Here is a 13,570-nt window from a genome sequence, read left to right on the forward strand (position 1 = left end):
TTCACCATGAAAAAAACATAAAGAAAATGATACTTTTGAGATGTATTTAAAATAAATAGATTCTTCAATTAAATTTGATCATGAAAAATAATTTCAAATAAATTACCATTCCTGAATTGATCTAACACATTCTCATATATATTGAATTTATATTAAATCTCACAATTCAAAATTTAAATAAAAGGATTATTAAACTTTGCCATTTAAAAATCTAAATAAAAAGATACTTAACTTTGAAAAAATAATAAAAATATATTTAAATGTATTTGAAATAAATAGATTCTTATTGTTTGAAATTTTATCGAGATTATCAACCAATTATTGATTTATATTTTATTTATTTATATACATGTTGAGAACCTTGTGGAATATCCTAATCCTTGTTTTGATGATACCAAAATCCATAGGTCTTAATTGTAATAGACTAGAACAGTTTTGAACTCAAGTGTTAGAGTTCGTTTCTAGTTTAGAATGCGGTTCTGAAGACTGAAGACTGAAGGACGAAGGACTGAAGACTGAAGACTGAAGATACCAACTGAAGTATCAGTTGAAGAATCAGTTTGGAGCTGATTACTTAATGCGTGCTGCGGACTGATACTAAAGTCAAGTATCAGTTGAACATTCTTCCTTGGACGGATCTTCCAACGTTCAAAGGAAGCCACGTACTCACAAAAGTACAGCCGCATTAAATGCAGAGATCTCAGGATCTTATCTCTGCAGAGGTCATTCCTATTTGGTGGTTACTTTATCAGAGACGTCACATCTCCTATCCCTCAAGAGAGCCGTTTCCACCAGACAAGGAACCTCGAAGATTGAAGCCTCAGCCCAAATTCGAATTGCTCTCCAATGGAAGAAATCTTGAGGACGTTCTACGCCAACAGATCTATTCAAGAGTTCTCCTACAAATAGCGCTCGAGGATCACTTCAACCTTCACCGATTCAACGACATAAGCTGAAGCTCTGCCAAAATCGCTACTCAGTCTAAAGCTTAACCTCCCCAAAGCTTGAATCGAAGAAGAGAATTCCAAAGCCAAAATCAGTCACTGCTAATTACATACATTCTCCTTGACCTTAGGCAAACCTCTGTTTACCCAGAAGCCAAGGTCAAAACTTGCTACAAAGAACTTGTTCTTTGCAGTATAGTTGACACTCATTCAAACCTCCTTTCCAAAAGAAAGATTTGAGTGTTTTGAGTGATTCGGAGTTCAGAAAGGTTCTCTGACTCTGAGAGTCTTAGCGCGGGTTGTGCTTGAAGGAATATTAAATTGAATTAACGTTCCGCTTTGCCCGATGATCGTTTCTTGGAATATTATTAATTTATCATGCAACGATTAATCCCTAACATGCTCCTATGAATTTAACAGCTGCACGTTGGAGTTAGAAAATACCTGAAGAATTCCTAAGAATTCGTCAATCTGTCGCTGAACAGGTCAGCCAACTTCAACGCTCCGTCTCAAACGATCTCCAATCGTATTTTGTGCAGAAATACGACTTCTTCGTCTTCGAAAGAGCTTTCCGTGGCCGCCTGTTTCACCTCAATCGGACTTCTGTAGAGGAAGTTATGGCCGTTTTACGGAGACTGCCAGAACTTGGTTTCCTGCGAAAATCTGACTCCAGCTCTGATCTTCTCGACTGTATCCCGCTCAATTCCCAACGTTGGATGGACAACGAGCTATGGAAATTCCCAAGACAGAATGACCACTCACGATTTCCTGCGCCCCGCTCTGCTCTCAAAACCTTAATTTTATCAGTGTGTCTTTCCTGAGAGCTGACAGCTGTATTTTATAGAATTAAAATACGTAGGGGGCGCTACATTAGTGAGGGGGACGATTTTTGTCTCTTCTAGGGCTAGGAGACATTGGGCCAGCCCAGGGACCAGATACAAGGAATAAAGATGGGCCTCAAATAAATTAATTTATCTATGGTCAGCCCAGACCATAATTAATTTATAAATATCAGTTCATTCCACTAGAGAATCGATACTGACTTACCCCTTTATTGCCGGTGATGAGTCGGGGCTTGTATTTAGACTTATTAAATCTCCGTATTTAAAATATCCGACATCCATTAATTAATTAGAGCTCTGACAGCTTAAATTAATTAATCTCTTAATAATTCCTTAAGCAGTACCACTCAAACTTTATTATTACGCCTGAACTTAATCAACCTGCAGGGTTTAGCGTAATAAACCTTATTGAGCTCCTTAAGGGGATGTCATTATCCTATACCGGATACGGGTACTAATACAGATAATCAAATATCATATATTAACCGCTATCACCCAAGATACAGAGTACTCGAGTTAGTATATAACTTTCACCCATAGTAAGTCAAAGTGATATACGAATTAATATATATATCTGAATACTTATTAGTATTAAGATTTATAAGTCACCGAGATCTTGATTCTTCACTTAAGTCAGATAGAAGAATACATCTCAAACTGTGGTCCTATCAATACGTAATGACGTACCAGTATAGACAAGTAGCCAAGACAAACTACTTCCATCTATACTGCAGCCTGAACCAATAACTTGTCCTAGAGTTATTTCGGCTGTGATCATATTATATCTCTTAAGGTTATTCCAATTATATGGTCTTCTGTGATCTACAACACACCATATAATCTACTTATATAGAGATAAAGAACATACATATGCAATCATGAACACAATCAGATAGGAGATTAGATAGTGAACTTAGGAAACATTGTATACAAGCATAAAACGTTCTTGCTTTCAGTATACAAATCCAACAATCTCCCACTTATACTAAAGCAAACTTTTAGTATACAATGCGTCTATTTACCAATCACCTAACACTTCTCCCACTTATACTTAAAGTTTCCTAAGTGGGTGGCATCAATCTGGCATCAATCGCATTCCCATCTTTCAATGACCATTTGCGATAAGCCTTTTGTGAAAAGATCAGTAGGTTTCTCCAATATGTGAGAATTTATTCTTTGAGCACATAACCTCGATTTACGAATAATCGTATAACTTGGTACTTACTCTCCATGTGTTTGACCCCTTGTGGTTCTTGGATTCCTTAGAGTTTGCAACTGCACTTGAGGTACCACGAAGGTGATGCTCTCACACAAACTAGGAATCACTCTTAGACCCTGGAGGTAGTGGTCAAACCAAAAGGTTTTACCTCCCAAGGAAAACACATAGCTCGAGGTAATTATTCTTTGTTCCAGTCAGCCTGGAAATCCGAAACCGTATAATCCAAAAAGGGAACTAAACTGTCTAACTGGTAAACTACCCTTATTCTCTAGTCAAGGACTTGAGAATATAATTTTACCACAGTTCAGTCTTAACTAGAACTATACTGATATCTTACAATCATGCTAACTGCATAGCAAATATAAGATCTCGTATATAGCAATCCATACATGAAGCTATCTACTGCGGAAATGTAGAAAACTGCCTTCATTTCCTCAACCTCAATAGGCATCTTAAGACATAGTCTTTAGATCAAGGAACGCCATATCTAAAAGGTAGCAATCCTTTCTTGGCGGTATTCATACTAAAACGAGTATTCTCAGTATCAGTGTAAGACACTCGAGATAAGCCCAACATCTTTTTCTAGTGATCCCTTACAACCTTGATCACAAAGATGTATACTGTACCTCCTTAGTCTTCCATCTGAAACTGTTCGGATAACCATTACTTTATGTCTTGATAATAGCTCCATATTGTCGCCAATTAGGAGGATATTATCTACATAAAATGCAAGATAAACCACATCACCGATGACACGAGAGCGATTGACACGAGATGTTTCTCTCCCTCCCTCACGTAACCTCGATGGTTTAAGTGAGCTGCTATGGGTAAAATGATCCGAATGTTCTGAGCATGGCACTGGCGAAAATATCATCATAACCTATACCTTCACACTGGGCATAACCTTTCGCCACCAGTCTAGCTTTAAAAGCTACGACCTTGCTCATTCGGACTTATCATTCTCTTGTATACTCACTTGCAACCTATGGCTTTACGACATTTTGGTAGCAAGATTTTCTTAGTATACAACCATATTCTTAATGGATTGCTCCATTGAGGCGTGCCAGAAATCTACATTCTCGTCTTCCACTAATTCCAAGTAGATATCTGGGTCGATTCTCTTATATTCACTACCAGGGACTGAATCCAAAAATTCTCCCAAGAACATAAATCGATCGGGTTGTCCCACAACCCTCCCACTACAATGGATCTGTGGTGGCACATGTGTGTCAACAGTGCATGCAGTGTGGTACAAAACTCTTGCACACTTGGCTTGGGTGATGGAATCGCCTGTCTAATGTCTTCAATTTCTTGAAGCACACTATCTGACTTGGATTAATGATTATTACCATAGCCCACTTCTAAGAATCGTGTGTCATTGCTAATAACCACCTTCTGATTCTTTAGGACTAATTGCAAAGATGCATAACTCATCATCGAACATATTTTTCCAAGAGTGACCTATTTCTTCTCTCCACCACACCATTTTATATAGGAATTACACGGTGTAGTAAACTGGGTTGGAATCCCAAACACTGACAATGAATCAGAAAAGATCATTCCTAACACATTATTGGCCCTTTATCCCCTTTGCCATGAATGACCTGGTCTCCATCTTTTCCTCTATACAGGATTCGCAGGTTCGAAATAGTACAACCTGGATTGAATCCAATGTACTTATTTAGACACGAGCCTTTGGATCCTGTTAAGATAGATGTGACCTATTTCTAGGGTATCAATATATGTGTAAGATCCTTATGAGAGATTAGCCTTAACTTTTCTCTTTCTTTTGTTCGATGATGTAAATGCAATATAAAGGTATTTTGTAGACAAGTTATAGTATGAAGAGAGATGTTCAAAAATACCAGAATAGACAACTTTGTCATTTCTTATGATAGAAACACCACTATCAAAAATGACATAAGATCCATCTATTCAAAATTTTGAAACATGATAAGGAACTCTCAAAAAACTAAACTATGTCTTTAGGACTTAAAGACAAGTCTTCAATTGCAACAACTGCGACTCTAGTCATGTTGCCTATGAAGACAATCATCTCATCACTTCTCAGCTTCCTTGTCAGCCTTAAAGCCATGCAAGGTGCAACAATCATTATCAGTTTCTCTCGTTATCCACTACTCACGACTGAGTAGAAAACGAGCTGACATGTTTCAGTTACTATAGCAAGTGAAGTACCTTAACCCTTTGCCTTGAGTATTGAAAGAAGAAATCTTCAATACTCAATCTTATCACACCACTACTCCCACTATTTCCCTTGTCTTTCTTGCCCCTTGGACCCTTCTTCTTCCCGTCATTCGACGAAGAAGATGGCTCTCCTTTGGCAATAACAAGTGCTTGCACATCTCTTTCCCACAACTTCCTTAGCCGTAACTAGAGCATTCAACAACTCAAAAAGAGTATTATCTTTCTTGCTCATAACAGCGTTGAGGCGGAAGTTCTTAATTAAAAGACTTGGGAAGAGAGTTCAGGATAATATCGACTTTTGCCTCACCGTCGATACTCCCACTGAGCAAGTCAAGTCCGTCAAAAAATTTGCATGACATGCTCATGCACTGAGTTGTGCTCACTCATAAAAATAACAAGATTACTCTCATCAAATTTAAATGAGCAGCTCAGTCCAACTCTCCAAACACTTTCTTGAGATTCAGCATGATGCTAATAGCATCGTCCATGCCCTGATGTTGGAGCTACAAGGTTTGTGACATTATTCTCATAAAATAGCATATAGCCACATTATTCGCCTTATGTCACCTTTTATGTAATTCATTTTTCTCATCAGTTGACTCATTATTCGGACCAATAGAACGTGGAGTAGTAAGCAACACAAAAATTGTGTTAGTTTGTGATAAAGATAAAAATCCAAAACTGCGTTTCCATTTTATATATGTGGACCGGTTAAAAGACTTTGTGCAAGAATAAAGAAACAGGAGACATAGACATATCTGAAAGTAACGAACATAAAGCACATAATTCGTAACAATAATATTCTAACCTTTTGATAAAACAATATTAATGAAACCTCCAACGGCTCAAAGAATCCCATGTGCAAGCCACGTTGGGTGGACGTTTACACACGAACTCCTTAACCAGACTATTTACCTAGTCATTTAATTTCCATCCATGTCAACTTAACCTTTTGACAAAGGAAATTAATAGTTGGCACCTTAACTAGACCATATCATCATCAAGAAGGGACTCCTTTGGGAGTTGTACATTGTACTTGATATGATATCTAAGCAATGACCACATTTTAACCTTGAAAATTAAATTCTCGAAATTAGCATACTCACTCGGACCATGCTGCTTTCAATTTAATTTTCTTGGTTATCTTATTTAATTCCATTCTCCAAAGTACTTGTGAAAATTACACAAGTAAGCCACGTTGGGTGGACGTTTACTGCATAACTCCCACTACTTTAATGGATTTAAATATTTTTATAGAAACCTCTTCTGACAAACTTATGAGAAACAAATATGAAGTAAGCCACGTTGGGTGGACGTTTACTCACATTGCTAATCACTTTGTCTAGAGACCGCATGTGGAGATCTACATAATTTTAAGAATAAAAATTAATAAGAAATAACCACAATTTAACTTTGAAATTAAATTCTTGAATTTGACATACTCACTCGGACCATGTCGCATTCAATTTAATTTCTTAGTTATCTTATTTAATTCCATCCTCCAAAGTACTCGTGAAAAATTATACGAGTAAGCCACGTTGTGTGGACGTTTACTGCATAACTCCCACTACTTTAATGGATTTAAATATTTTTATAGAAACCTCATCTGACAAACTTATGAAAGAACAAACATGAAGTAAGCCACGCTGTGTGGACGTTTACTCACATCGTCAATCACTTTGTCTAGAGGCCGCTTGTGGCAATCTAAACAATTTTTAATCATCTATAAAATTATTAATACAGCTTAGTCTTTTTCTTTCAAAAGGTTTGATCATGCTCAACACATAATCCTAAACATGCTCATCTAGAACGCAACATGTAAAACATGCTCGCAGAATTCTAAAACATGCTTAAGAAAACGATAAACCTAGCATGCTTGTCTAAGCGCAATTAATAAACACATATTAACAAGCAAAGACAAAAACAACATGCAACGAGCATAAAGGATTAACACCACGACATGCAAAGAACATAATTAAAACAATAAAGTTCTTCGTGACCCATTCGTGGAACCCCATATTTCTAATCTATTACAAAGAACAGAAAAGAAATAAAAATAAAACTCAAAAACATAAATTCGGCCCGAAACGTTCATCCGGCCCGTCTTTGAAAAGCTAGGGTTTGGGCCCCCTAGGGTTTGAAAAATTCGGCCACCTAGGGTTTGGAAAACCCTAGGCGCCGCCGCCTCTCTTGGCAGCCTGCCCTCCGCCGCACAGCCGCCCCCCAACGCTGCAGCAGCCCGCCGGCAGCGCACGGCGCTTCCAGCAGCAGCAACAGCCGGCAGCAGCCCTCGGCGGCAGCCTCCTGTGCGAGCAGCAGCTGCCCGGCGCGGCAGCCCTCGCCTGGCTCGGCCTCGGCGTCTCCAGCAGCAGCAACAGACGGCGACAGCAGCGCGGCAGCGGCTCCAGCGTGCGGCAACAGCAGCGGCAGCGCGCCGCCCGCCGGGCGCGTAGCGCGCAGAGCGCACAGGCGCAGCCCCGGGCGCGCACCGCCCCTGCCCGCTGCTTCCCGTCGCTCGCCTCGCCACCTTCCGCCTCGCCTCGCCCAGGTAGTCTCGGTGACAGCAGCACGGGTTAGCCCGGCAGCCTGACCAGGCGCGCGCGGTGCACGGCGCGCAAGCGCTCGTGCGCGCGCTGCCCTCGGCACCGGCAGCCCGTGCCGCACCGTACCTGTCGTGTCCTCCTTACACAGTTCTTTCGTTGTTGATTCGTCGTCATCTTCGTCTCGTTCCTCAGTTTTTACAGATTTACAACGGAAAAACAAATACAATTGAAATCCTAATCTAACCGCGGATTTTCTCGCGGTGAAAAACGATTACAACGTCAAAACGACGTATCCCACGAATCAACAGACCACGAAGAACAACAGCAGTAAAAACAACGCACATTATTAATTCGTATATAAATTAATAATAGAGCCAAGAAATTAATCCTGGGCTCTGATACCAATTGAAGGAATATTAAATTGAATTAACGTTCCGCTTTGCCCGATGATCGTTTCTTGGAATATTATTAATTTATCATGCAACGATTAATCCCTAACATGCTCCTATGAATTTAACAGCTGCACGTTGGAGTTAGAAAATACCTGAAGAATTCCTAAGAATTCGTCAATCTGTCGCTGAACAGGTCAGCCAACTTCAACGCTCCGTTTGACCCCTCAAACGATCTCCAATCGTATTTTGTGCAGAAATACGACTTCTTCGTCTTCGAAAGAGCTTTCCGTGGCCGCCTGTTTCACCTCAATCGGACTTTTGTAGAGGAAGTTATGTCCGTTTTACGGAGACTGCCAGAACTTGGTTTCCTGCGAAAATCTGACTCCAGCTCTGATCTTCTCGACTGTATCCCGCTCAATTCCCAACGTTGGATGGACAACGAGCTATGGAAATTCCCAAGACAGAATGACCACTCACGATTTCCTGCGCCCTGCTCTGCTCTCAAAACCTTAATTTTATCAGTGTGTCTTTCCTGAGAGCTGACAGCTGTATTTTATAGAATTAAAATACGTAGGGGGCGCTACATTAGTGAGGGGGACGATTTTTGTCTCTTCTAGGGCTAGGAGACATTGGGCCAGCCCAGGGACCAGATACAAGGAATAAAGATGGGCCTCAAATAAATTAATTTATCTATGGTCAGCCCAGACCATAATTAATTTATAAATATCAGTTCATTCCACTAGAGAACCGATACTGACTTACCCCTTTATTGCCGGTGATGAGTCGGGGCTTGTATTTAGACTTATTAAATCTCCGTATTTAAAATATCCGACATCCATTAATTAATTAGAGCTCTGACAGCTTAAATTAATTAATCTCTTAATAATTCCTTAAGCAGTACCACTCAAACTTTATTATTACGCCTGAACTTAATCAACCTGCAGGGTTTAGCGTAATAAACCTTATTGAGCTCCTTAAGGGGATGTCATTATCCTATACCGGATACGGGTACTAATACAGATAATCAAATATCATATATTAACCGCTATCACCCAAGATACAGAGTACTCGAGTTAGTATATAACTTTCACCCATAGTAAGTCAAAGTGATATACGAATTAATATATATATCTGAATACTTATTAGTATTAAGATTTATAAGTCACCGAGATCTTGATTCTTCACTTAAGTCAGATAGAAGAATACATCTCAAACTGTGGTCCTATCAATACGTAATGACGTACCAGTATAGACAAGTAACCAAGACAAACTACTTCCATCTATACTGCAGCCTGAACCAATAACTTGTCCTAGAGTTATTTCGGCTGTGATCATATTATATCTCTTAAGGTTATTCCAATTATATGGTCTTCTGTGATCTACAACACACCATATAATCTACTTATATAGAGATAAAGAACATACATATGCAATCATGAACACAATCAGATAGGAGATTAGATAGTGAACTTAGGAAACATTGTATACAAGCATAAAACGTTCTTGCTTTCAGTATACAAATCCAACAGTGCTAAGCAAGAGAAATCCGACACGAGTGAAGTGTGGGTACTGAAGAAGGGTTTTCTTCAGTGGTACGGTTGTGTGCACCCGGCAAGCACACAGTTTGGTTTGTAGTGCACCTGTTAAGCACTTGCGGAGTGGATTGTTGGTCTGATCAACCGACCATGGATGTAGGAAATGGTTTTTCCGAACCACATAAAAGTCTTTGTGTTGTTTACAGCTTTTAGTTTTACTTTCCTACTTATGTTGTTTCAATTGATAAACTGAATACTGTATAACTGCAAAGAGAAACCTAAGACCAACAACGTGCTCAACCGAGGCTGTTGCGAAACTAAGTTTAATTTCCGCTGCTGATGAGCCCAGGTTTGTGCTCTGTTTTTGTGTTTGTTTTAAGTCTAGATCGAGTCTTTTTCCTTGTGTTTGTGTCGTTTGGTCGCCTGGGAGGGCGTAGTTCAATGGCAGGACCAGCTTGTGGGAAAGAGGCCAAAATGCCAGAGAAGCGGAGTGTCAGAGGATTCAAAAGGGCCAGAGGGATCAAAGCCGCCAGCGGATTCAAAAGGGCCAGAGGAATCAAAACTGCCAGCGGATTCAAAGGGCCAGAGAAATCAAGCTGCCAGAGGATTCAAAGGGCCAGAGGAATCAAAACTGCCAGCGGATTCAAAGGGCCAGAGAAATCAAGCTGCCAGAGGATTCAAAGGGCCAGAGAAATCAAGCTGCCAGCGGAATCAAAGTGCCAGAGCAGCGAAGTCGGCTTCGCCAGAGAAATCAAACTGCCAGCGGAATCAAAGTGCCAGAGCAGCGAAGTCGGCTTTGCCAGAGGAATCATCCGAGCAGCGAAATCAGCCGAGCAGAGGAATCCTCCGAGCACTCCAGGGGTCGAAAGTGCTGTCACCTCTCGTGAAAGAGGTATGTGCCAGAAGCAAAGGGATTTTGGAGCAAAACCATCCCTTATGCCCATAAGTACCGCACGAGAGCTGGCAGGCAAGAGAAGGAAGGAAGGCAAGAGAAGACGGAGGCACAACAGACGGGCGAGGAAGGATTGCAAGTAGGAGTCCGAGAAAGGCGGAAGGCGGGAGCTATCCAAAAGAGATCGATAAGGCCAAACCAACGCCTTATCCAAAAGGAAACATATCTTCATGAAGATTAGGCCTGAAAAGGGATAAGCATCTCCATGCTTGCATGGATCCGGCCACACCTAATGGGCTGGGCCTTCGTACCCTAATGACTCCTATAAATACCCGACGAGCTTCACAAGCCAAGGGTACTGAAATTCCGTTCTGTTGTGCATTGTTTGAAAGTTGAAGCTAGCCCAGGCTGTGGGCATAATCTCGTACTTTTCTGTTTATGATTTGCACGGCACTTTCGACCGTAGGTACTTCGATTTTCATTTAAGTAATTTCAATTCCAGTTATGTTTTCCTTTATATCTTTTGCTTGTGTTATTTACGTTATGGTTAGCTAAGTTTATATTCTGATTTGGGAAAGATGATCTAAGCATGAATGAATAAACTCGAGAGGTCTAATTTGAGCATAACAACTATATGAGTATATTCCTGATACACTAGGTTTGATTCCAAAAAAAGGTTGTAACAACTTGGTTAATTAATTGATCACTAGTTAACTAGGAAGTTCTGACCACAAGTAATAATTTGGGCATAAGGCGAGTTGCCATCGACCTCTATAATAGTACAACTGGTGTTGGAGCCGTGACTGCTATGAAATATCGGCGTAAGAGTTAAGTGGGTCTATCTAATTCTTAAAGCATTCTAGGCAAAGCACAACTAGCGATAGGCCATCGCAGAGAGCGTGGATGTTGTCCGGGGTAGTTGATTTCCATTAGCTGACCCTTCTAAGGGATCATAAACTGAAAGGATAGATTGGGCAAGGGGTTAGTTGTGTGCGTGACGAGTGACAATAGGGGCACAACAATTCTTATGCCTATAACCACTGGTATGCGAATATAGTGATTAATCTTTGCACCAATGATCGAGTGTCAATTCATGTTTAGTGATTCAAACCCAAGTCAGAATTTTTTTGTTATTTGATTTATCTACTTTGTTATTTCAGTTTAGGTTGGATACCCGTTCTGCCCATAACCACGTTTTGGTCAGAACACTACAGAAAACAAAACCTTTTTAGTGACACCCTTGCAGGAGAAGTTACTGCTCAGTTCCCTGTGGATTCGACTCTGGACTTACAAGTTACCACTAGCTAGTCTAGTTGTGGGCACAGGATTATTTATTTGCACGAAGCTCAAACGACAGCTCCGTCAAATTGGCGCCGTTGCCGGGGAACTGAGAGCGCTAGTAATTTCTTTTGTAATTTTTGTGTGAGTTTTGCCTTCACGTTTGTGTATGCGTCGTACTAGGAGTGCAGGGAATGAAGACCTTTTGTTCAACAAGGAGATTGAGCGACTTGTCCGACTGAACAACGCTAACAGACGTAGGGCAGAACAAGAGGCACAGGCAAGAGAGAGACATTTAGAAGCAGAGAGAGAGATGGCAGAAAATCCGGAACGACAGAATGACAACAACAACAACAGGACCCTTCGAGACATGATGTTCCCAAGCAACCTGAATCTCAGGCCGTCAGCAATAGTGTTACCCGAGATCACTGGAAATTGGGAGTTGAAGCATACACTAATCCAAATTTTGCCCAAGTACAGTGATATGCCCGGAGAAGACCCTCAAAGGCATTTACAAGACTTTGAGATGGCGTGTGGAACAGTGCGCACCGCAAGTCCAGCCCTTGGCGAGTACATCCGACTCCTCACTTTTCCGTTCTCTCTATTAGAAGGAGCGAGGGAGTGGTTGTACGATTTGCCCGAAGGAAGCATTCGGACCTGGCAAGAGCTGCAGAGCAAGTTTTTAGAGCGATACTTCCCAGCCGCCCGAATCCAGAATTTGAGGACTCGAATAAGTAACATCAAAATGGGGACGGGAGAAATCCTCTATGAATACTGGGGAAGGTTCAAGCAGATGTTGGCCAAATGCCCACAACACCAAATACCGGATCATGATCTTATTCGGTATTTCGTGGGAGGACTCCGAAGACAAGATAGACAATGGTTACACGCTGCATGTGGAGGATCGATCTTAAACAAATCTGCAGCGGAAGCTTTCAAGCTCATAGCCGACATGGCAGAGGAATCGAGAGATGAGGAAGGGACTATAGTCAGTACTACTCCGGTGCCGGCTTCTTCTGCCCAAGATGAAAAGTTGGACAAGCTCTGCAACATGTTCGAGAAATTTATGACGAATCAAGGAACACCCAATCAAGGGATTCCCAACATTCAGAAGCCTGTGAAGGCATGCCAGCTTTGCATGGCAAATTCACATGCAACCGATGAATGTCCACAACTTTTCGAAGATGAAGAGCTTAATGCTATTGGGCAACAGCTAGGAGAAAACAACGGAGGGCAGAACCAGAAACCTTTTGAGCCCTACAGGCAGCAGTACAACAATCAAGGATGGAGGCAACATGAGAACCTTAGGTACGGCAACAACAACTTTTTGGGGCCAAACCAAGGACAGACGAGTAACCCACCACAATACTCGCAACAACCTCAACAGGGAAGAGGATCCTCCCTATCAGAGCTCGTGCATCAAATGGCCCAACAACAAATGAAGTTCCAGCAAGAGACCGAAAAGTTCATAATGGAGACGAGAGGATGAATGCAGAATGTGAACTCCCAACTATCACATCTTGCCCAAGCAGTCGCCAGACTTGAAAGCAAACCAGGGGCACTCCCATCCCAAGTGGAGGTGAAGAAGGTGAATGCCATGACACTCATAGGAGGAAAGGAGTTACCCGAGGTTGATAAGGAGAAAAACAAAGAAAAGCCAGAGATCAACGAGCAACTCGGAATGGGATCAGCAGATGAGGAAGAATTTGCCCAAGAGGAA

General features: G+C 41.2%; 1 protein-coding gene across 1 annotated transcript; it reads left to right on the forward strand.

Moving 5' to 3' along the window:
- Nucleotides 1-12,019: 12,019 nt before the first annotated feature.
- LOC131008594 (uncharacterized) lies at nucleotides 12,020-13,339 on the forward strand. The gene is made up of 2 exons (XM_057935914.1): nucleotides 12,020-12,973; nucleotides 13,064-13,339. Exons 1-2 carry the CDS (start codon nucleotides 12,020-12,022, stop codon nucleotides 13,337-13,339), a joined length of 1,230 nt encoding a protein of 409 aa, XP_057791897.1.
- The last annotated feature ends 231 nt before the right edge of the window (nucleotides 13,340-13,570 follow it).

Source organism: Salvia miltiorrhiza, chromosome 1 (assembly GCF_028751815.1).
Source record: "Salvia miltiorrhiza cultivar Shanhuang (shh) chromosome 1, IMPLAD_Smil_shh, whole genome shotgun sequence".
In the NCBI taxonomy this organism is placed as follows: domain Eukaryota; kingdom Viridiplantae; phylum Streptophyta; class Magnoliopsida; order Lamiales; family Lamiaceae; genus Salvia; species Salvia miltiorrhiza.